General features: G+C 52.6%; 3 protein-coding genes and 3 non-coding genes across 23 annotated transcripts; 5 read left to right on the top strand and 1 right to left on the bottom strand.

Moving 5' to 3' along the window:
* Window positions 1-11: 11 nt before the first annotated feature.
* LOC125152736 (uncharacterized) lies at window positions 12-16,635 on the bottom strand. Of its 15 annotated transcripts, none has more exons than XM_047835018.1 (8): window positions 16,458-16,635; window positions 12,290-12,324; window positions 8,264-8,342; window positions 7,952-8,000; window positions 7,281-7,481; window positions 1,478-1,624; window positions 945-1,073; window positions 12-355 (listed from the first exon to the last, which is right to left on the bottom strand). In XM_047835018.1, exons 1-8 carry the CDS (start codon window positions 16,554-16,556, stop codon window positions 30-32), a joined length of 1,065 nt encoding a protein of 354 aa, XP_047690974.1. In that variant the 5' UTR covers window positions 16,557-16,635; the 3' UTR covers window positions 12-29. The 15 variants fall into 15 exon arrangements, 11 of the variants coding, with proteins under 11 accessions (XP_047690974.1, XP_047690972.1, XP_047690971.1 ...); XM_047835012.1 differs by lacking the exon at window positions 16,458-16,635 and adding an exon at window positions 526-670 and having other exon boundaries at window positions 126-355; window positions 9,746-12,808; XM_047835014.1 differs by lacking the exon at window positions 16,458-16,635 and adding an exon at window positions 526-762 and having other exon boundaries at window positions 218-355; window positions 9,746-12,808.
* LOC125152741 (transmembrane protein 202-like) lies at window positions 10,845-14,646 on the top strand. Its single transcript, XM_047835028.1, has 5 exons — window positions 10,845-10,932; window positions 11,346-11,430; window positions 12,185-12,331; window positions 13,974-14,105; window positions 14,402-14,646. The coding sequence occupies exons 2-5, from the start codon at window positions 11,364-11,366 to the stop codon at window positions 14,467-14,469; spliced, it is 414 nt and encodes a 137-aa protein (XP_047690984.1). The 5' UTR covers window positions 10,845-10,932; window positions 11,346-11,363; the 3' UTR covers window positions 14,470-14,646.
* LOC125152738 (Friend virus susceptibility protein 1-like) lies at window positions 15,534-22,228 on the top strand. Of its 4 annotated transcripts, none has more exons than XM_047835021.1 (4): window positions 15,534-15,557; window positions 16,777-16,992; window positions 20,412-20,454; window positions 20,826-22,228. In XM_047835021.1, the coding sequence occupies exons 1-4, from the start codon at window positions 15,549-15,551 to the stop codon at window positions 21,761-21,763; spliced, it is 1,206 nt and encodes a 401-aa protein (XP_047690977.1). In that variant the 5' UTR covers window positions 15,534-15,548; the 3' UTR covers window positions 21,764-22,228. The 4 variants fall into 4 exon arrangements, with proteins under 4 accessions (XP_047690977.1, XP_047690978.1, XP_047690980.1 ...); XM_047835024.1 differs by lacking the exons at window positions 15,534-15,557; window positions 16,777-16,992 and adding exons at window positions 18,582-19,131; window positions 19,251-19,664; XM_047835022.1 differs by lacking the exons at window positions 15,534-15,557; window positions 16,777-16,992 and adding an exon at window positions 17,169-18,220.
* Window positions 18,596-18,686, top strand: LOC125153833 (small nucleolar RNA SNORD88). The gene has a single exon (XR_007147583.1). It is a non-coding gene; the product is annotated as a small nucleolar RNA SNORD88 (small nucleolar RNA).
* LOC125153834 (small nucleolar RNA SNORD88) lies at window positions 20,231-20,327 on the top strand. Its single transcript, XR_007147584.1, has one exon. It is a non-coding gene; the product is annotated as a small nucleolar RNA SNORD88 (small nucleolar RNA).
* LOC125153832 (small nucleolar RNA SNORD88) lies at window positions 20,667-20,757 on the top strand. The gene has a single exon (XR_007147582.1). It is a non-coding gene; the product is annotated as a small nucleolar RNA SNORD88 (small nucleolar RNA).
* Window positions 22,229-23,402: the final 1,174 nt, after the last annotated feature.

The raw sequence follows: 23,402 nt of genomic DNA, 5'->3' as shown, positions 1-23,402 counted from the left end.
ACACGTGGAGGTTGTGAGGCACCCAGGTTTTATTGTGGCAGAGAAGTCCGGAAGTGGGGGGGGGAGGGGAATGTGGTTGCAGGCCACGCCTTTCTGGGGAGGGGCCTGTTCCGCAGAAGGGCGGAGCTACATCCAGAGGCGGTGAGCGTTGTGACCCGCCCGGGGTCCGGACTGAGTATCCAGGGGCGGGGCTCCCCCTCTGAGGGGTAGGTGTCGAGACCGTGGAGTGCAACTTCGGGGCGTGGCCTAAGAGGGCCAACCATCCAGGGGCGGGCCCTAGCTAGGCCCAGGGGCGGGGCCACACCAGCCGGTTGCGCGGCACGCCGCGCACAGAACTGGAGGGGGCGGTGTCGCGCTGTAGGAGGGAAGGCAGGTTGAGGACTCCGTGGGCCGGAACAGAGCCGAAAGGGGAAACCCCAAGCTCGAGGGGTGGGGGTTTGTCGCCTGTCCTCAGAAGGCACGGCCTGTTCTTTGGCAGCGGGGCCACGACGGAGGGGGCGGGCCCGGTATGTTGGCTGCGGTTACCGGTCAGTTTCCTGCGAAGCTCGGGTGCAACTGTTTAGAGAGGCTCGAGGGGGCGCCCCTCGGGGGTGAGTGCACTGGACAGGTCCCTGCTGAGCTTGCGGTCCGCGTCTGACTGCAGTTCGGACGCGTGTCTCCGAGCGTTCTGCTGCGAGACCCACCGACGGCAGCTCAGACGCCGCTCCATGAAGGGCGAACTTCTGCCCCACATGCCCAAGTGGTTTAAGTAGTTCAGCACTCCTGGGGGCCGGGGGCTGGTGAGCGGCTGAACTCCGAGCCCCGCCGCAGGCCCCGCGCCACCCCTCGAGGCGGCCTCCCCTCCGGTCCGCCCTTATCCGGCCCCAGGCCCTGCCCGGAGTTCTCTCCCGGGCCCCGACCCCTGCCCTACCGAGGCACCCTTTCTCCCGAGGTCCCGCCCTCACCGGCCAACAGCATCAAGGCGCCGGCGCCCCAGCACAGGTAGGTGGTCACCAGGTAGGATACCTGTGGCCTCGGGAGTAGCGTCTCACAGTTGACTACAAAGAGCGTCAGACTGAGAACGATGAGGAACCCTGCACTGGGGTGGAGCCGGAGAGACGGACACAAAGGCTGGACAGGAACCCCAGGATACCCCCATAAAGAGAAGAGAGACAGAGACAGCCTCTCCCCTCCCACCCTCCGTGACAAGCAGGTGTGTGTGCATACAGGCACACAAACTCCTGTGCAGACACAAAGACACCCGGAGAGAAGCAGAAAGAAAAAGAGGGAAGCAGGAAGGAGAGACAGATGCCCCCGAGACTCACCCCGACTGAGAAATTTAAAAATAGAGCTGAAAGAGTGGGGCAGAGATCCCAAGAGACGTTCAAAGACAGAGTCAGCAGGACAGAAATCTTGAGATTCACCTCTCCAAAGCCAAAAAGAGAGTCCTGGGGCAAGACACTGGGGGTATCTTCCCTCCCCCCAGGCCGACACTTACCAGTGCTGAAGCTGAGAAAACTGAAGACAAGGTCGATCTTAGTAAGGCGTCGGAAGACTGGCCGGAAGGAGAGGCACATGAAGGGGAGGAGGATGAGACACAGGGTCAGGGCCAGCATCATGAAGCCCATGCTCATATGGATAAGAACTGGAGGGAGAGGAAATGCTGCAGAGTCATCCCCAGATGCTCTCCAAGGTCACCCTTCAAACTCACCCTACCGACAGCCCATGGGCAGCCCAACAGACACCCCCAAAGTTTGGCTGCAGACAACCTCAACATCACCCCACTTCCACCGCCAAAGTCCCTTCTAAGAAATCCTAAAATCTTTCTCTCAGAGTCACCCCCAGGCACCTGTAAAGTCAAAATCATCCCCAATGATACCCTCAAAGTTGTCCCAATCACCCCCACCTACTCCAAAGTCCACCCTCGTAACCAACCCCACCCATACTTCCAAGGTGACCCCACAGATGACCCTTAAGCCATCCCCACTCACATCCTCAAAGTCACCCCACAGAATCATCTCAATCTTTTCTAGAGTCATCCCCACAGACACCTCCAAAGTCATCCCACTCATACTCCCAGAAGGCATCCCACAGCATCTCACAGTAATGCCCTCAGTATCACAGCCAGACACCCCCAATAGCACCCTCAAAATTGTCCAAGACCCTTGAGTTCCCCTAGTCTCCAAAGACACCCTGCTTCTGCTCAGGCGTCTCCCATTCACATCCCAAGGTCCTCTAGTGATCCCATTTTTACACCCAGAACCTCCCCCCATTATCACCCCCATTCACACCAAAGAGCCCTCCCACAGACATTCTCCAAATCACCCACCTCGATCCCCAGAGCGTACACACTCTGATGTACACACAAGAAAAACTTCCAGATACTTGAAAACCACAGAACCACACTCAGTTTCAGTGAATATTTATCCAATGTACATTTCAGAACAAGAGTTTTGGCCCCTTCTGAGAATTACATCTCTTTTTAGCCCTTCTCTACATTGCCTACTTTTGAACAGTGCAAGACTGTCTCAGCCAAATGAGCTAAGACTCCATCCGCTTTGTTTCTGGCAAACTGCGTGTCTCTAACACATAATCAGAAAGCAAAAGCTGGGACATATATACAGAATAGCAATAGTGCTCTGGGGATCAATCACATAATCCTGGTTGAGGGATTCTCATGACATACCCTGCTTTCTGGGGGCCACCAAAATAGTCATATGACTCCACCTGAGTCAATCACAGTGCCCCATACCCCAGACCACGGTGATTGGCCCAAAGATGGGCATATGACCAAAATCAACCAGTCAAGCTCTGCCCTGGGACTTTCTCTGACTGAAGCTGCCAAGAGCTCTCGTTCCTCTAGTCAGGAGGTTTATGAGCTTGGAGCTTCCTGGCCTTGGACCTAGCCTCATGGGGGATAGAAGATCTGATAGGGTAAAACTAAGAAAGGAAAGCAGACGAGAGGAGAAAGAGAGTTGAGATGACATTCAAGTCCCTGGCTCTTGTCAACCCAGAGATGAGCCCACTTTGTGGTTTGGTCAGAAGTAGACATTTGTGGCTTACCTCTCCGACTCACCCTCCTGCCTGTTCCCCACTCTCAGCCCCAGTTATAAGCTAATCAGTGCATTGCATCCCTCTGGCCGCTATACTTGGTTTGAGGTGCTCATGTGACCTAGCCACACAAGACTTTTGCAGGAACGTTTTGTGTTCTTTTTCTTGCCAGGCTTGAGCCCACATTGTTAGCAGTTCTGCCAGCTGTTTGTCTTCTCTCAGATCCATTGCCCATGCTTCCCTATTCTGTGTTGCAAAGACTACATTTCCCAACCTCCTTTGATCACTGGCTTATCAGTACGTTTGGCTAATGGGAGGCATTGGCAGAAGACTGGCTCTGGAAGACGAGAACAACCCAGTGTATTTATTTCCCTCCCCCCAACCTCCACCTCAGCTGGTGTCTTTAGCAGTAGATTCATTTTTTTTTTCTGTGATTCTAGCCACCTCTAAGCAAATAGCACTACGAGTCTATGCCTTCCCGATGGCTCCAGCTTCCAGGCTCTGGTAATACCACCTCTTTTCTTTGTTCTTCTGGGCTAAAGGGTGTAGCAGCTTCTTGAGTTGCTAATGTCTGCTTTGCCTCACCATTACCTACTAAGCTTCTCAGCTATTCTGTTACCCATGAAATCAATCCCCTATATTTACTACCCTCTAAAGCACCTAGAATGATTTATTTTCCTAACTGGATCCTGACTTGCCACTAGGGGGAGCCTTGAGAAGGAAGCCAATCCAAGTAGCCAAGAAACAGACAGATAGTAATGTGTCTGATACTATCACTTGGACTCTTGAATTCAGCCATGCCTGAAAGCATTCCTACTCCCACTCTTTTTCATTTAGGTGAGACCGTAAGTTCCTTCACTCAAGCTACTTCACGTTAGAGCTTCTGTTACTTGTGATCCAAAGACTCCTGACTAATTCAAATCCCTTCCATAAGTTGGCAAGGAGTGCAGGATTCAATACTGCCTACATACCACCCACTAAAATCACAAACTCTAACACACACACACACACACACACACACACACACACACAAAATTCAATGTTAATCAACACTCTAGAGGGAGAAGGACTCCTCAAGCTGAGAAGCAATTGGTAAAGTCACAGAGGCAAAGCTGGATAAATAAGAACATAAAAATTCTAAATGTCTACACCTTAACAAAAGACCCTCATAACCTGTATGTTGTGTCTTTATGCCAACCATAAACCATTGTACATTCTGAGCATTCAGTAAATGCTGTTTTACTTTTAAAAAGAGAACTATAATACTGCCTTGTGTGCTTTTTAAGTGGTAAACATACACAGTATATACAGAGACATGCTTCTGTGTGTGTGTATATGTATGTGTTTGTATATGTTTATATGGTCATACCGTTTAAGAATAGCCATTTTCTCATATGTGTAGAAAATATAACTGGAGGAACACATAAGAGCTTAAAAATGGCTTAGTAGCAGGGCCCTGGGTGGCTCAGTAGATTAAGTGACCGACTTTGTCTCAGATCATGACCTCGAGGTTCCTCTGTTCAAGCTCTGTGTCAGGGTCTGTGCTGACAGCTTGGAGCCTGGAGCCTGCTTCGGATTATGTGTCTCCCTCTCTCTCTCCTCCCCTCCCCTGCTCACACTCTGTCATTCTCTCTCTCTAAATAAGCGTTTAAAAAAAATTTTTTTTAATGGCTTAGTAGCATCAGTCACCCCCCAGGAAGGGGAATGGGTGGGATGGGAGACAGAAATGTAAGGGAGACTCTTGCACTTGTTAAAGTGCTGAACCATATAAATATATTCCTCGTTCAAATAAAATAAAAGTAACTTAAATCTTAAAAGAAAGAAAAAATTTTAAATCACACAAAGTTAACATTTAGGAACAAATGGGAAATGTAATGAACATTCACCTCTCTTTTTTTGTCTTCCCAGCACCTTTGGAAACCAGTCCACGTTTGGGGAATTTTCCCCAATGTATGCATCCACACTTTCCAGTAAGGAAACCAGCCTCCCTTAAGGCGAAGACCTCAGCACGTGACCAGGATCCACCAATAAAGAAGAGCCACGCTAGACTTGGAATTCACAGCCAGAGGTAGGCATGGACTCTCTTCTGGTAGGTATGGACTCTCTTCTGGTAGGTGTGGCCACTGCTACCTCCAGAGTCCCAGGGCATCCGAGAAAGAGGTTCCCCAGTGGAGTCCAGGTCTAGAGAGCAAGCTGTAGTATGAATGCCCAGCCAGCCAGTCCTCCAGGGAATTTTTTGGGCATGTTCCCGATCACTTGGCCCCTGGAGCCCAATTCTCTGGCCACACAGAGTTCTTCAAACTCCCGCAACATTGTTTATAAATCCATTTCCTGCTTACACCAGGTTTAATTGGCTTCTGTTGCTTGTCATGAGAATCCTGACATATCAAAGCCTTACAAAGTCTCCTCAGCCCTTTAGAAACCCTGCTATTCCACCCTTGGGCGTCTACCCCAGGATAATTTTGCTCCATTAATGTATCATAAATATGGAAGAAAGTTGTCCACCCAGCATCCATTCCCATTCTTCTGACAACAGCAACTTGACTTTGTTCAGAGGAACTCTGTGCCCACCCTCTGTCCTTGTGCTTTCAGACAGAAATGACCCCTCCATTGACTCTTAAGAAAAGTGTGTGATCCAGACCCAGCCAATCGCAGCATGACATCTTCCTATTCAGTGCGGGTGCGGGAGGAGGGAGAATCCCAGGGAAGTAAATCTGATCCCATCAGAGCTCATCCTGAGATCTTTGCTTGAGGGCTCCAGAAGACAACTTGCTCTCTTTTCCCCACGGTCGTTCACAGAAAGGACAGAATCTGGGTGCTGCTGATGCCCCATTACCACAGCTTGCCTGAGGGCCCCACACAGAGGAAGCCTTCATAGACAGATTCCCTAATGACAGGCTTTGAGCACCTGGATCCAGCAGTACCTGAACTCGATAGATCTATGCCTCTGGACTTTACCATAACTTGAAACCATGTTTGTCTTGCTTACACCAACTTGAGTTTGGAAGGTATACAAGAAAGAGATATTGAAAATAAATAAATAAGATTAATACCACACAGTGTTCTGGAAGTTTCATAAACTTATTTGAGATCCGAAGCGAAGATAGGTGCATTGGCTGAAAAACGAATTCCCTAGGAGAATAATAGCCCACCCTGGTGTAGCACTTAATATGTGCCAGGCGCTGTTCTAATTCCCCTACATGTTTTAACTTGCTAATTCTTCCAACAGCCCGTGAATAGGGATTACTACCACTACCATTTTAGAAATGAGGAAACTGAGGCACAGAGAGGTGAGAAAATGTGCCTAAGATCACCCAGCGACCAAAGGGTTGAGCCAGAATCCAAACCCAGGCACTCTGGCTCCAGGTTCTGGACTGCCTCCTGTTGCAATGCTCAAAAGCACTGGAAACACACACAGAGACATAAGATAAAGCAAAATTTTTCCGAAGGAGCTGGAACTTTCCTTTTAAAAAAAAAAAAAATCATCTTTTTAAAGGAACTATTGGGGCCCCTGGGTGGCGCAGTCGGTTAAGCGTCCGACTTCAGCCAGGTCACGATCTCGCGGTCCGTGAGTTCGAGCCCCGCGTCAGGCTCTGGGCTGATGGCTCAGAGCCTGAAGCCTGTTTCCGATTCTGTGTCTCCCTCTCTCTCTGCCCCTCCCCCGTTCATGCTCTGTCTCTCTCTGTCTCAAAAATAAATAAAAAACGTTGAAAAAAAAATTAAAGGAACTATTTTCGGGGCATCTGGGTGGCTCAGTGGTTGAGTGTCTGACTTCAGCTCAGGTCATGTTCTCGTGGTTTGTGAGTTTGAGCCCCACATCAGGTTCACTGCTGTTAGCACGGAGCCCACTTCGGATCCTCTGTCCCCCACGCTCTCTCTGCCCCTCCCCCACTTGCACTCCCTCTCTCAAAAGTAAACAATACGTTTAAAAAAACCTATTTTAAAAAGCGAGGGAGAAAACGATGGTGACTTTAACAATCTAATCGTGAGGCAGATTGGTTTCCGGTGAATTGTAATGCTCTTCCCATGAGCTGTGACAGTCCTGTTTCCCTGTCTCCTCAAAAGCCATGTATAACTCCAAGAGACTTCTCCACAAGTCCCTTCAGAGAATCTCCAGAGACCCTCCTGAGAATTCTAAACATTTATCCCCAAGAACATGCAAAGAACTTCCCCCAGAGATTCCCACCCCTGATAATTTCCCAAGATGCCCCACTTCGAGTGCCCCGTAGTCTGTCCAGCCTCCTACTGACCGGTGACTTGGCCCAGGCTGACACACTTGTACTTCCTGCAGTCTGTCCAGAAGCCCAGGTAGCCAGTGTAAGAGCCCTGCAAGTACGCCAGACGTCCATCCACCACGCTGAGCATCATCAGGGCTGCGAGGATGCTGAAGACCAGAGACCAGCCCCGCAGGATGAACTTGCGGTCCTCCTCCCAGGAAGAGACCATGTCCGCTGGGAAAAAGTAGAGTTCCTCGGGTCCACATCCACCTACACCACCCTGCTGCAGCCTAGTCTCCACCTCCACCCAGACCCCAATCCCAACCTCATCCCCATCTCTGATCCCAAATGCACCCTCACTCCCATCTCTAACCCTGACGTCCAGCCCAGCCTTCGCCCACAACCCCATTCGGAGCCCAAACCTACGTGTTTTGTCTCCACCCCCATCCTCCAGTCCCTGTTCCCCAAACCCCAGCTCCATCTCTGCCCTTGACCTCGACCGCTTCTCTAGACCCCTGTCACAAATCCCCATCCGGGACACGGACAACTGCGACGTGGGTTCCACAGTGTGCTCATGAGGCCAAGACCCATGGTGCCAGCAGAACAAAATGCCAGTGGCGTGCCCTGCGTTCACCAAGCCCCCTGTGATCCTACCAGACTTCCCAACCGGCAGGGAAATCCCGTCCCTCCCACTACTCACTTACCTCCAGCCACACGAGACTTCACAGGGTTCCTCTCACACCGCGAGCTTTCCTACCTCAGCAATTCAAGAAGCGGTCCAGGCTGCCCCTTCTGCCTGGGGCACCCTTCTCCCACCTGTGCCCAGACTGCCTTGGCCACCCTTTAGATCTCACCTCCCACGTCACTCCACCCACATCTCCCATCCTGAGCCCCCCAGCCCAGCCCAACTTCAGTTCTTGGCAAGGTCGCCCACCAAGTGCTCCCTTATCAGTGCAACACGCAAGTCTCCTTCACTGGCATCCCTTATCTCACTACTTTTTCCCTGCCCATCTTACCGAACAGACCCCCTTGAAGGTAGAGAACAGATCTCTTCTTTTTCCCACTGCACCTCCATCACCTGGTACAGAGCCTTTGCTGGTTGTTAAAGTAAAAAGGTAACAATTGAGGGGCACCTGGGTGACTCGGTTGGGTAAGCGTCCCACTCTTTTTTTTTTGTAATTTTTTATTTGAATGTTTATTATTTTTGAAGGAGACAGAGAGACAGAGCATGAGCAGGGGAGGAGCACAAAGGGAGACAGAATCCAAAGTGGGTTCCAGGCTCTGAGCTGTAAGCACAGAGTCCGACGCGGGGCTCAAACTCACAAAGCAGGAGATCGTGACCTGAACCGAAGTCAGACGCTTAACCGACCGAACCACCCAGGCGCCCCAAGCATCCCACTCTTGATTTCAGCTCAGGTCATGATCACTGTTCGTGGGTTCAAGCCCCGCATCAGGCTCAGCGCTGCTGGTGCGGAGCCTGCTTGGGATTCTCTCTCTCTCCCTCTCTCTCCTGCCCCTCCCCCTCCTCAAAAATGAAAATAAATCAACATTTTTTAAAATGGTAACGATTGAATGCATGGGTGTAGGAACTGGTAGACACATCCATGGTTATCTATGTATAGTAATTCCTTCCTGTCCTGTAGCATCTCTCAATTCTTTCAATTTGGATTTCAGAGAAGGTAGGGTCTAGGACTCAGGCACGAGCTTTGGAGGATGGAGAAAGTGTCTTTGAGAGTCAAAACCAGTATCTGTGAAGTGCAAAAAATTCAACAGGTTTCTATTACAATGGGTTCTCGATGCTTTTACACTTCATCTTTATGACAATCCTGTGAATTATCATTATCTCCTTTGACAGTTGAGGGAGTTAGATGGATATTTGTGGAATTAAAGACATAAAAGTTTGCGGGTTTCCTTTTTTCTTTTTTCTTTTCTTTTCCTTTCTTTCTTTTTTATTTGTTTGCTTGTTTGTTTGTTTCTCAAAAGTCTACCACACGAGCCAAAAGAAAGGATGGAGAGAACGCAAGCCTGGATTGGAGGTCTTTGGGGATTGGAGGTCTTTGAGGTCAGAGAATAGGTCCCTGAGGTCTCAGGAAAAGGTGAAGAAAGACAGAGACAGTGGAGAGAGATACTGAACTTGAAAAGGGAATAAAAGGAGGAAATCAATTCAGGAAAGGCCCCGGGAGTGGGGTGGGGTAGGGGCAGGTAGAAGGAGGGAATTATAAATTCAGATCTCAGGCCTTCCAGAAACTGTAAGAACTGATCTCAGAAATGCTGGTGCCCCAGTGCTGGTTCAGCCCTGCCCAACCCTGGCCCTATTCTGGCCCCTCTCTGACCCTGCGCTTTCTCTACCCTGATCATTCTCTCCCCCTCTCCCCAACCTTTGCCCAGTCCTGACATCTCTCAGACCCAGCCATGACCTCTTCTTGACCCAATCCTGACCCTGCCCATACCTCACATGGAACCCACTCTGACCCAGCCCCAGCCCCCATGTCACTCACACAGGGTAGAGCATGAGTCCATGGCCAATGTCCCAACCGCCTGGAATCTCTCCAACTGTCATGGAACCTCCCCCCCCAACCCCAGATGCAGGCCAGACTGAAGCCCTGAGGCCTGCCTGTGGACAGCAGGAGAGACCAGAGAACACAGAAGAAGGGTCAGAGAGATCCAAATCGCCAAGGGCCAAGCCTGAACCTGGGAGGGAGACCAACAGACTTCCAGGTGGCCATGGAGGTGCCTGGAAAGAGGGGCTAAAAGCAGTTGGTGACTGTTTAGTGCATCTGGGGACTGGTCTTACGCTGCATCCCCACATGTCCCAGAGGCCCCAGTCTGGACCCCAGAGCACCCAGCCAGGTTTCCTTCCAGGAGCTCCCAGTAATACTCAAAATGAGACCGAAGTCTCTCCACCAATTACTTACAGGCCCCAGGTCAGAATCCAAGACTCTCAGCCCATTATCAACAGTGGCCGGATCAGCATCCAAGAGCCCCCGCCCATTATCCATAATCGCCGGGTCAGCATCCAAGAGCCCCCGCTCATTATCCATAATCGCCGGACCAGCATCCAAGGGCCCCCACCCATTATCAACAGTCACCGGGTCAGCATCCAAGAACCCTTGTCCATTATCCACAATCGCCGGGTCAGCATCCAAGACCCTCCACTAGTCCACAGTCGCTGGGCCAGTATCCAAGATGCGCCACCCATTATCAACAGTTGCTGGGTCAGTACTGAGGACACGCCATCCACTGTGAGCGGTCATCGGCTCAGTATCCAAGATACACCATCAGTTATCTACAGTCACCGTTTGAAAACCCAAGATGTTCCACCAATTCTCCAAACTCGCCACTTCAGCATCCAAAACTCTCTATTACTTCCTCACGTCTCCCTGAACAATGTAGAGTCCCTTAACTACAATAGTAGTCAAGTCCGTAGCCAAGACCACCTTCCAACAAGTCAGAGTCCTTGTTTGAGTACTCAATGCCTCACATTGCCAATCCGGGCCAAAGTCGATGTCCCCCCTTCAATTACTCACAGCCCCACGGCCAGTGTCAAAAGCACTGATTCAATCATCTGGACCACCCAGGAGAGTTTCAAAGACTCTATGGACAGCTCCCTATACAACCCAAGTGCTCTAGACAACAATATCCAGAGCATACGATCAAGCAGATCTGCTGAGATGGATTCTGGCGGGTGAGAGGCAGGGGTCCAGGCAGTGGGCCAGGTTCTGGGCTAGGATTCTGGGGGAGGGCAGTAGTCAAAGGTCAGCGACCAGAAGCAAAGCCAGTCTACTGGTAACTAGAGGTTGGACCCAAGTGAGGCTGACCCTGGGTAGGGCATAACATAAAGGCTGGACCTGTAATTCAACCTAGGAACTGAACTTGGGGGTGGCAGGGTCTGGAAGTTAGATCTGGAGGCAAGGGAGCCTAGAGGCTAAACATCTAGAGGCAGGACCTGAAGGATACAGGCCAGGGAGAATGGACGTAGAGAAGATAGTCTGAAGGCTACACTGGGTGGGTCATGGTCTGGTCTGGCAGTTGGACTGGGGTGGCTGGGCTGGGTGGCTGGACTCAGTGCTGACCCTGGTGGTGGGCGATCTGCTACAGGTGTCAGAGAAGGAGTAAATGCAGCTATTCACAGCTGCCCATGGGCTGGCGGCTGCTGCATGGAGCCAAGAAGATCAGCCGTCAGGTGAGCCTGGCACTGAGCCTGGCTGGCATGGTGATCATCGGTCTCATCACCCTGGGCCAGCCCTGGATCCACTTCCAGGTTCCATTGACACCCCCTGGGGATCCTGATGGCCCCTCGACCATCCCCATCAACACCATCTTCTTTGTGCAGTGCCCTGACATCTCCTGCCTTCATGAGTACGACCAGAATGCTTGTAAGGCCTGCCCTATACTCACCCTTCCTGGGACTCATCTCTCTTCTTTGTCCCAGGGACCCTTCTCTGCCCTCTCTAGGATGGTCTTCACTGCCCAGGGTTAGTCTTCCCTTCTCTGGGATAGTTCTCACTACCCCCGGATAGTCATCCCTTCCTCCAGATGGTCCTCATTGCCCCAGGATCATCCCCATTGCCCTATGCTCACCTTCAATTACATGATACCCATCCCCACAGTCCTCTTAACCCTAGGATCTTACACATTATCCTGAGACTTTTTCACCCCAAGGAATCTTTCCTCATCACACAGAACTGGTTCCTCAATTCCCACTCTTCTTCTCACTGCCCAAGACACTGTTCTCACTGACCCAGAGGTGTGCCCTCAATGCTAAAGACATCTGCCTTAATATCCCTTCTCTACAGCCCAATTTCAATTTTCTTAAAATGAGAAAGAAAAATTTGCAAGGGAGAGGGTTCAGGAATACTCCCAGCCTCATGGGGGACCCTGTCCCCCCATGCTCAGTCGGAGGGCCTCTTGGTGTTCTGATTTTCTTCCTTCCCCAGACTTGTTGGACTTTGCCTGGGCCTTTCTCATCCTCGCCAGTATTGCCGGCTTCTGCCTCTGCATCATGCTCATAAACATCGTCTTCTTCACCAGCTCCAACTTACCTGTGCTGGACTTCTCCAACGTCATCATCAGCATCCTGACAGGCATGGCAGAGAGATTTATCCCTCAGGAACCAAGGCGAGGAGTACCTTGCCCAGTGCCCATGATGATATCCAACCCCTTCCCCACCACATTCCAACACCATCCTCATCCTCACATACATTGCCCATCCCAGTTCTATCTCCCTCCAAATCTCTGATCAATCTCAATAAAAAATATGAACTTCCTACAACACAACCTCATCTCCAGCCCCAATACCAGCCTCCAGTTCACCTGCCACCTCTCCACATCCCCACCCCCCGTTCCCATTTTATCTCTTTCCCATCTCCAAACCATCCCCACTACCATCCCCAACCCCTTTCCAAATCTCAGCACTCATTCCAAATCCAACCCAACTCTATCACCTGTGAACCTCACTTTCAAACTCAACCAAAACCTGTCCCCCACCTCACCCTCTGTCCTCACCAAACTTCAACCTCTACCCAATACCCATTTCCAGTTCTGACCCAGCCCAAATCCTTTCTCCCCCCCACCCCCTGCCCCCTGTCCCCGGCTCTGTGATTTTGTTCAAGTTACTTAATCTTTCTGAGCCTACAGTTTTCTGTAGGGTGGGGGTGAAATTTCCTATCACGTGGAGATGTAGTGAGGATTGGATTAGAAAATGTTGGCACCTGATGGAGCTATTTAACCTTGCACAATTCCTTACCATGATAATCCTTCCACTTGACCCAAATGTCTCAAAATTGATATGCTAATTCTAATTGATTAGAATTAGTCTAGTTTTCAATTTGCATGGCCAAATCACACTTTTTAGAAAAGGAGCTGGGTTGGCACATTAATTTGGAAATGAAGGATATTACGTTCCTATCATTTGTAATGATTGACCACAGCTTTTAGTTTTATCAGGAAAACATTTTTGGACAATGATAGCAAAGTCAAGAGTAGGAAACATTCAACTTCCTATTTCCTTGTTTGCAAATAGTATTTATCCAATTTGTCTGGTAGCTCTTGCCAATTGTTTACATATAAGGTACAAAGGGTAGAAAACACCTCAGTTTTATGTCATCTAATATAAGACATTTTTCTAAAAAAAAAATCTGCTCAGTCTTTTTAATTAAATGAGAAACACCCTTATATTATTTTTCAACAACATAAAGAAAAAATGACCCAGGTCTTCACTACCTGAATTTTTTTTAAGTTGAAATATGCAGAATGAGTGGGTTCCTAGTCTACTTCAGAAGCCCAAAATTAAAGACCCAATACAATAATCATCATCATCATCATCATCATCTCAATTCTTGTGGGCTCACTGTGTGCCAGGAATTGTGCCAATCTCAACAACTCCTCACGACAGCCCAAGGAGATGAGTCCTATGATTATGCCCATTTTACATATGAAGGAAGTGAGGCTCAGAGAGACGAGTAGTTACCCTAAGGTGGGAGGGAGAGGCAGGACAAGAGCTCTGTTCTGGTTGGCCTCAAAGCCTATGGTTTTAGACACAACCCAATGGTCCCAACGTGCTCTACCATGACATTATCAAGAGCCTGTTTTCCTGCCTGTGCACAGAGGTACAGGGAGGCAAAAGGAACTGGGAGAATATTGAGCAAGAGCCAGGCAGCCATACAACTATGGGCAGGGGTCTGCACACACCTGATGCCCAGCTTCCTAACACCTGTACTCATGCAGGGGCCAGCATGATACTGGGTATCCTGTTCTACCTGATGCAGGCCCATGAGTACCTGCAGGAAGGCATGACCTACACTCTGGGGCTCAGCTTCTACCTGGCGTGGACCGGCATCTTTCTCTTCCTGATGAGTGGTCTGGGCTGGGCTGGGGTTGGGCTTGGGCATGGGTCTTCAGGGATACGGATAGGGACTGGGTGGGACAGAGTTTGGGATGAGGATGGGTTGTGGACAGGGCTGGACAAGCTGGGATTGAGGTGGGAGAGGAGGGTGGGGTTGGGCATAGGGCTGGATGAGGGGATGGGGTTGGGTTTGGGTTGGGAAATGGATTGGGGACAGGGTAGGGGTGTGATTGGGCTTGGGAAAAGAATCAGGATCTGGAGTAGGCTATGAATGCTGCACCTCACCCCCTCTGCTCTCTTCCTTCTTCAGGTTTCCTTTCCTATCTGAACTACATGAACTTCTGGTCCATCCTGGCGCTCCAGGCCATCTGGACTTGATGGCGCTCCGGGACACAGGAATGACCCCACCGCTGGCCTGCTCCCACAGCTCCCTGCCAAGCACTTGACAACCCTACTCTCTAGTCCCCCACCCCCACTGAGAGTCTTGCCCTTTTCGGTCCCCTCTTAATCCCCCCACTCAGATTAATAATTTAAATAATCTGTACCTTTTGCCCAGAATATTCTCTTAGCTCAGTACCTTCTAAGTGTTCTGTGGAAATGCCAACTCTCACGGGGGCCATCCCTTGGGCCCTCTGGGGTAGAGGGACAGGTGAGGGAAGCGATTCAGAGGAAAGAGAGGCAAGGCACAAGGTCAACAAAGAGGCTGTGCCAATGGTTCCTGGCATACATACAAATGGTGTCAATATTTGTTGAATAGCTGATTCTCTCCAAGCCCTTAGGGCTTCATCTTTTACTTCCCAGACCCCCAATAATGTGCCCCTCCTGAGGTAAATTCTCCCTGCACCCACACCTCACCTCCTGCCCTTACCAGCAGCCCCTGTCATCACTTCCTCTTTCTTCTCGCCAAACTCCTCCAACACAGGGCTGTTGTTTTTAAAAATTGTCTATCTGTCTATCTATCTATCCATCCATTTTTAAGGCTGTTCCATGTAGCATATTTTTGCTATCAGAGTCATTTGTTGAACAGGGCACGGTTGAAACTCAAGTACAAATTTATCTCACTACCTGGGTCCCCCTACAGGCCCTTGACCTGGGGGGTCCCCTCTACCTCCCTTTCACACAGTGGTTAAGCTGGAAGGGTTGAGTCTAGGCTCTGCCACCTACTAGCTCCGTGACCTGTGTCCAGGCATTGACCCGTCTGGGTCTCAGTTTCCTCATCTGTATAATGGGGGTAATGATAGTACTTCAATCTAGAGTTTAACATAACACCTAGTTTGTGCTCTTTAAGGGTTGCTAAAATAATCCGCTTCTCTCCCACAAAAGGCTCTCAAATTTGTTCATCTTTAATGAAAATAAGCTGCAACTATATGCCAGAGACTGGATCTATAGCAGTGATCAAACTAGACACACATCCTTGTTTTTATGGCTTCACATTTCCGCGGGGAGGCGAAACAGATATGTTAGGGGTAAGTGCCATGAGGAAAAACAAAGGAGGGGAATAGAGATGGGTCTGGGAAGGGGCAGGGGCTCTATGCCAAGGTAATATCTGAGCAGAGACATGATCGAAGAGAGGAGAGCCATGGGGATAGGTTGGGGGAAAGGATTCCCGGCAGAGGGAACAGCAAAAGTTCTGAGGTACAAACGTCTTTGGCAGGTTCCAGGAAGATTAGGGAAGCCAATTACTAGTGTACCCTGAGCAAGGGAGAGGGAGACAGGGACAGAGGGGGAACAGGGGCTAGGTCCCTCCGGGCCTTGTGGGCCACAGTGAAGACTGCTTTTTACTCTGGGTGAGGCAAAAGCCAGTGAAGAAAGGTCTCCTTTTTTTCATATAAGGATATGTTCCTTTTACATCAGACTATAAGCTTCGTGGGAGGTGTCTCCTCACCGGAAGAAGACGACCCAAATGACCAGCTAAACAATGTGTGTTCCACTCACAGAAGGGAATATTTGGCCCCCGTTTAAGGAGTGAGGTCACTCTGTACTGATCCGGGGGAGACTATTTAGGGGACAAACTGGAATGAAAAAAAAAAAAAATCGCTACCCATAACATGTGTGCGTATACAGCCATAAAATAAAAAGTCCACACCACACTGTTGACAGTGGCGACTCTGGTGAGTGGGTTTGAAGTAGAGGAGTTTCCTTTTTTATCTCTGAAAAGAATGTTTCCAATCAAGTCAGCTGAAAGACACTCCTTCGAGCTTGAACCCTCCCTACCAAGAATCCAAGCCCCCAGGTCTTAAACCATCTAAACTGGGGGGTGGAGGGAGCACTTCCGGCCCTCACACAGCCCAGGAGTCCTGGCCCCCATCCTCCTCCTCCCTTAGATCCAGAAGCCCAGCCTTTCGCCCCGGCGTCCAGGCACCTACCCCTCCTCTTGCTGCGCGGAACGAGCCTCTCAGTCTGCGCCACGCTAGCGCTACCCCAGAACGTCCCCCGTCGATCTCCGCACTGGCCCCGCCTCCCATTCCTGCCTACGGACTCAGTCTGGGTTGGCCCCGCCCCTTCCAGCCAAAGCTCGCGCCACTGCCGCGCTGGCAATTCCAGGAGCCTCCCTTTCTGGCTCTGTCCCGGCTCGGGGTCCTTCCCCTTTGCCGCCCGCCTTTGGTGCTGTCCTCAGAGTTGCCTGACGCTTGTGAGAGGACAACGGGCGCTGATAGTCCCCTGCTTTTCTTTCTCCGCCTCTAGGGACAACATTGTATCGTCTGTTCAGGAAGATTTTTGGAGGGAACAGACATTATTCGCTTCCCCAAGCACCAAAGCTGGATTTACGGCCCCGGCGCGTGTGTTGGACGCCTCGGGGCGGAGCCCGGGCAGGGGCTTGTGGCGGGCCTTACGAGCGGCGCGCACTATAAAGCGGGACGCGAGGTCGCCCGCGCACGCTTTGAAGAGAGTGAGGGTCGGGTGAGCTGTCTTTGTCTTATGGCTCTTTTCCGTCTGCGCGGCCGGGCGTTGGGGTCTGGGTCGCTCCTGTCGTGAGGTGCCCGGGGCTGCGGCGGGGCGGCCACGTCGTCGCGTGGAAAGGGTCAGGCCCTTGTGAGACCCCAGCGCGCGCTCCGAGGCGAGCCTGGGGATCTTGGCGGGGTGGGCAGTGGTGTCCGAAGAGGCTGGCGGCCCTTTAGGGGCCCTCAGGGTGGGGAGGACTCCTGCCCCCGGAGCGAATGAGGGTTTTCAAGGCCAGCGCTCCTTGGCCCCGCAGCCGGGCTGCGCCATTTCTGTTTCCCACGTCGCAGAATTCCGCCATTTTGTCCGTTTTTCTTGGGGGCGGGAGCGGGGGGGGGGGGGAGCGCGTGTGACCCTGAGTTTTTCTTGCTGAGGTTTTCCACTTCTGTGCTGGCTGCATGAGCTTCCCTTAGGAAGTCGCTGTTTTTTTCCATTCCACGTGGCTGGCATTTTATGCAACCTGCAGTAAAGATATGGGGGAGGTAGAGGCAGGATCTCAGTGTTTACCAAGAGCTAAAGGGAGTGTGGAGTCTCTAGATGAATTACGGGGTTTCTGAGAGCCACATGGGTGCGGTCTTAGGAGACAGCAAGTGGGGCCTTCAGCCTCAGGAATCATTCGGACACGGTCCCTCCAAATACCAGAGTTTTGTATTCACCCCATGCACGAGTTTCGGGAAACGTTACTTCTGAGCTAATTGGTCCTTAATTCAGGTCTTGGACATCCGTTTCCCCATCGCTGAGGAAGCCCGGCCCCGGGGCAGCTAGCTGATTTTCTATGTCCCCACCAAGACCCAGCAAAAATCCTCCCTGAGTTTCTCACTTCAGGCAGCCACCTGAAAATCTGTCGAACTTCATCCCAAGTGTTGCCCTGTCACAAGTGGAAGGATTTGGGTTCTTTTCCTCCATCACTGGCGCGCCCTCTTTTCGCCATTTTCCAATGTATTCCTTTCTCAGCCCCCCCTTTTTTTTTTACTTGTTAAAATCCTCACACGTGCGGGGAAATACACATAAGTTTAACATTTTGCCATGCTTGCTTTATTTCTGCCTGGTGTTCTGAAAGCACGTTTTTAATTTCATCAGAAATAATGGGGTCTCCTGTGTGCTTTGTGTCTGTGGTTCCTGAGCCCTCTCCAAAATGTCTTCCTCCGGTCTGTTCCAAAATGGTTGCAGAAAAGGGTCTCTGCTCGTTGTGAGTGCTGCTTCTATGTTAGGGTTGGGGTTTTTTTCCCCCCTAGGACAGCTCCCTCCTTCTGCCACCCCGGTAGGTTCTTCACGGGATTTGCACCTTAGCAGCTTTCACTGTCAAGGGTTAGTAGCAGGTGTAGCCAGTGCCAAAAGTCTGTAAAATTAGGCAAGGGGAGGTAGACACTGGGTTTTCTCCATGTAGGGGGTTTGACGACGGTCCCCTTGTGGACCGGTGACACTGGGGAGGTGGGGTCGCCTGGGGTCTGCACAGGAAGAATTGTGGACTTTGATACCCTCCTGGTGGATTTTGTGCTTCCCAGGCTCTAAGTGCAGTTAGTTGGGCCTCTCTGTTCCTGAAGGTGAGTGGCCGTGGGGACCTGGGCTCCCGTGATGTCCGGCACTGGGCTCTGATCACCCCTGAGGACTCCGTGCACCACGGGACCTTTGACACCTGGGGATCTGAGGAGCCCTGGTTTTGAGGTCTCTGGACCCTCCCAGACTGTTCTCCACCCTTACCAAGTCCTTCCTGTGTTGCACATGTGTCTTCAAGCAGAGGGACCGGCCACTAACATCCCCTCTCGGTGACAACTCTTGCTTCCGCCCGCCCCCCCTCATCTAAAATAACCTTACCTTCATTTGGGATGACTTCACATCAGATAGCTCTGGGACCTAATTTATGTGCCAGCATTTGTGCTGGAGATTTACATGCAAATCCCTGTTCATTTATAGCAGTGGAAATCCAGCCAGAATTGGGCCGGGTCCAAATCCCAGCTCTGCTGTTCGTGGGCTCAGAGAGCTGGTCTCCTGAGCCTCAGTTTCTATATCTGTAGAGCAGGCGCAGCACAGCCAGCAGCATATGGGCCCGAATCCTCTGCACGGTTGGGGGTGGGTGGTGGTGATACTTCCTACCTAAAGGTAAGGGTTGGACAAGATGGAGAATACACGGATTGTGGCAGGAAAAACTGAACGTGTATTTGGGTTTCGAATCCTCTGCACGGTTGGGGGTGGGTGGTGGTGATACTTCCTACCTAAAGGTAAGGGTTGGACAAGATGGAGAATACACGGATTGTGGCAGGAAAAACTGAACGTGTATTTGGGTTTCAAGGAAACGGACCAATTAAAGCTGATTTTCAAAGTCAGCAGAAGAAAAGAAACAAGCTGTCAGCACTTCTCACTGTTCACACTGAGGGGTTTGTAGATTGAACTTGGACAGCCGTCCTTGGATGGATACACTGATACAGTTAGTAAAGTTACCCTCCACTTTACACACTAACCATTGTTTAAAGTGACCCTTTATCTAGAGAATGTTACAAAGAGCCCAGGCATAAAATGGGCACGGGACCTGTTGTCTGAAAAGAAGCCAGTGTTCTCTGGTCTGGGGCGATTTGTCCCTGGTCCTTGGATGTCGGGAGTGGACAGAACGATGGCCGTGGTGCAGTAGGATGCAGGCATGTTCTCTGGGAGAGCTCAGGGGTGTCCGCTCTCGCTGGCTGGCACTTTGGGGGGAGAAGCTCCTTTCCATGATTGGGGGGGGGGGTGCTCAGTCTGAGGGGCTGTGTTCTTCGCCTGAGGCGTCCTCTGCGGAGCTCTGAATGTTTGCTGCAGCGGAGAGGGCGTTTCCGGGAAGATGGGGTAGGAAGTTGCCGTTTGTGGAGGGACGTGTGAGGGGAGAGCAGAGCTGGAGGCTCTGGGAGGCAGCTAGGGAAGACAGACCTGGGGTGCAGGCTGAGCAGGTGTGGGGGTGTCTTCAGTGGGGCACTGCTTTGAGCTGGGTGGGGTGGGGGTTGGTGGCACTGAAGTCAATTGTGGCCGATCGTACAAGGTGACGGCCAAGGATAAGCCACAGTGAGGCTTGGTCAAGGGGCATCAAAAGACATGTGATCAGGGCTTCTTGGCACCCCAGTGGCCGGGTATTGTGGTCAGTTGTCCTGCCTGGGTGAGCTCTCGTCTGTCCTCCCCCTTAGGACTGGAGCCAAGTGGCTCTGTGACCTGAGTGAGGAGGGCAAGGGCACCAGGGCCCCCATGATGTCCAGCACTGGGCTCTGACCTCCCTTGAGGACATGGTGCCCCCCCCCCCGCGACCTTTGACACCCAGGGGGTCTGAGGGGCCCCACTCTGGGGACAGAGGGCTGGGGGCCGTGGTTGCCTGTGTCCTGCTGACCAGCTCTTCCCCTCCGGCTCCTTCCTGTCTGCAGGTGGTTCCTCCAGAGTCAAACAGCGCCGCTGTCCCTGCCTTTGGTAAGAACAGAAGAGGCTCCTTACTGGACGTACCATAGCAATAAAATCTATCGTGAAATATGTAGATTATGGTAATAATACAAAAGCAAATGCCGAGTGGTTGCCCAGAGCTGGGCCCCGTGCTAAGCACTGGATGAAGTGTGGGGCGGTGAGGGAGAGGACACAGGAGAGATTGCAGCGACCCTGTCAGCGCTCCTGAAGGGGCTGGCTTGGGACCCCCATGATGTCTAGCACTGGGCTCTGACCTCCCCTGAGGACATGGTGCCCCCCGGGACCTTTGACACCCGGGGATCTGAGGGGTCCCGGTGGGGGGGGAGGTGCTGGGGGGTGTGGCTCTTTTCCCACCTGACGGCCTCTCCCCTTCCCTGAAGCTCCTGCCCAGCAGCACCCCTCCTGGCTTCCTGCTGCTCCTTGGCAGGGGACAGCCATCGTCATGGCCGAGCGAGCACTGGCCCCCACCCAGATGGGGCGGGGGGACCGTTACTACACGTACACCGAGCTCCTGGCCATCTCGCGGCGCTTCAAGCAGAACCCCAACGAGCTCATGATCACCTGGATCCTGCGAGTGTATGACCAGGGGGGCCCGGCCCTGTCCCTGAACTCTGGAGAGCTGGCGCTTCTGGGTGACCTGACCGGCGATGCCATCTTCAACTACCACTGCAAGACGCTGCGGGGTGGCTGCCAGACGCTGCTCACCTGGCTGCTGCTGGCCTGGCGCCAGCGCTGGGAGTCCTTCCTGCACTTTGAGGCCACCGAGCTCCCCTTCCGCCCCTGGACCACCATGGAGGAGGGCATCCAGCTGGTGCGCGAGCTGGGCATGCTCGACTGGATCTACCGCGAGCCGCCCTCACCCCCCGCGCCCGAGCAGGGGCCCTGGCCGGCGCCCGAGGACGTGCCCTTCACGCAGGGCCTCCAGCGGCGCCTGCTGACGGCCGCGCCCTCCGAGCTGCGGCTCTCGCTGGTCAGCCTGCTGGTCAAGGGCATGACAGTGCTGGAGGCGGTGATGGAGATCCAGACCATCGCCGACGTGGGCCTGCTGTGGCGCCAGAGCCAGCCGGGCCGCGCCAAGCTCATGTTGGGGCCCAACCCGACGCGCAAGGACCTCACGGGCTGGCTGCTGAGCCATGGCGTCCCCAAGGAGAGGGTGGACAAGCAGCCCACCAAGGTCCTCCTGGAGCTCTACATCAAAGAGGCCAAGCGCAGCCGCGGCCACCCTGCCTATGTGCTGGGGGACGAGCAGCCCCCGCCTCCCCCCTACTCAGACCAGGCCTGTGGGGAGGAGCCGCCCGCGCCCGTGCGCCATGACTAGGCCCCCCCTGGGCACGGTCTCCCCGCTGCTACTCTGCGGGGTGGGGTGGTGCTGTGTTCCAGGAGAGACAGAGTCCATGCCTCCTGAGCACCCCCAGGGGGGACTGAGGGGTGGTCCGTTTGCCCTTCTCCAGACTCCCGGGCCTCTCTGAGTGCTTGAGGTGCCCTTGCCCCCTGGCACCCTATCGGTGTTACCAGCCAGAGTGGTGGAGGGAAGCGAGCCGGCCAGTAGCCCTTAGGTGCCTGTGCCCCCATCCCCAGGGGCACATCCCATTACATTTCAGTCTGTTACACTTCAGGCCCATTGGCATGGTGGGTGGGCACCCCCACCGGCCCCCAAAGCACTACAGGCCAAGTGGGATCTCCGCACAGCCCACAACTTGAAAGCACCTTGAAGTTTGTACCCTTTTTCTTAAGCTATTTTTAAATGCAATGTTTTTACCTAATAATTTAAGCATGTACAACACTTTGGTTTTCCGGGTGCTTCTTTCTGGCTTGGAATAATTTTCTCGAGTGTGTGCGTGTGCGCATGCAATGCCTGCCTTCTAAAGCGGACTTTTGCTGTTGGCTCACCTGGAGAGGGGGCAGTCAGTCCTCTCTGCTTTCTAGCTGGATGTGTGGCATCTGGGCCGTGTCTGTCACACCTGGGTTGAAAGTGTTGGGGCCAAGAATCACAGCTCCGTGGGGACAGACCACCCAGATGGTCAGCACTAGGCACAAGGGCGCTCATTGAATGTGTGTGTCGCTGTGTCTGGGCTGTCCTAACAGGGTTTGTGGTGTGGTCCTGGTGTGAGATTGCATCCGGAACCCTCTCGGGGCAAGGGCAGGGGTCACGCAGAGGAGCCCCCATCTTTCCACAGGCCATCTCAGTATGCTGAAGGCTGGGCTCCTGTCATCCTGCTGGAGCCACTTAACAAAGAACCTGCAAGTTCTTTGAGTCAATGTAAGCAGGAAAGTGCCTGCCTCTCCAGGGATACATGAAGACCTTCTGAGGTGTCCTTATGGATGGGTCTGTTGGTGGTCTCCACATAAAGGACAGGGGGTTCTCTGGCTTTTCCAAGCTGTGCAGACAGGGCTGCTGACCCCAGTCCAACCCTGCCCAGCCCTTTCTGCACCCTCTGCCCAAGGTCGAGGGGCTTGCACCTTATTCCCCCTGGGGGGGGAGGTTTGGGGTCCCGGTGGCTAGGAGTAGCTTCTTGCTATGAGCACCCGCCTCCCACCTGTAATCACCTCCTGCATCCCAGGCTCCCCACTGGTGGTGCTGGTGGGTTCACACAGACCACCTGATGTAGGCATGCTCATCAGTGTGACGCATGTGGGTTATGGCCAGTGAGGGGATTGGTGTCTCGGCCCAGGCCACCCAGGGGGAAGCAGCCCCCAGATTTGGCCACCCAGTGCTTGCCACGTGGTGGAGAGAGTGACGTCTCCCCTCCCGGTCTGCGAGGTTAAGTGCAGGGGCACCGGAACGGGCCTGGAACCAGGTGCCCCCACAGGGCCTGCTGTTTTATTAGTAGGTCTGCAGGAGCATTTTTTAGTCTTCAGTGCCATCCGGTGCTACATTTGCGAGGATGGAAACTGCCGTCTGCCCAGTACGGCAGCGGCCAGCCACGTGTGGCCAGTGCAGCTGGGACCTGAATTTT

Source organism: Prionailurus viverrinus, chromosome E2 (assembly GCF_022837055.1).
Source record: "Prionailurus viverrinus isolate Anna chromosome E2, UM_Priviv_1.0, whole genome shotgun sequence".
Taxonomy (NCBI): domain Eukaryota; kingdom Metazoa; phylum Chordata; class Mammalia; order Carnivora; family Felidae; genus Prionailurus; species Prionailurus viverrinus.
This window is presented reverse-complemented; position numbering and strand designations above follow the sequence as displayed.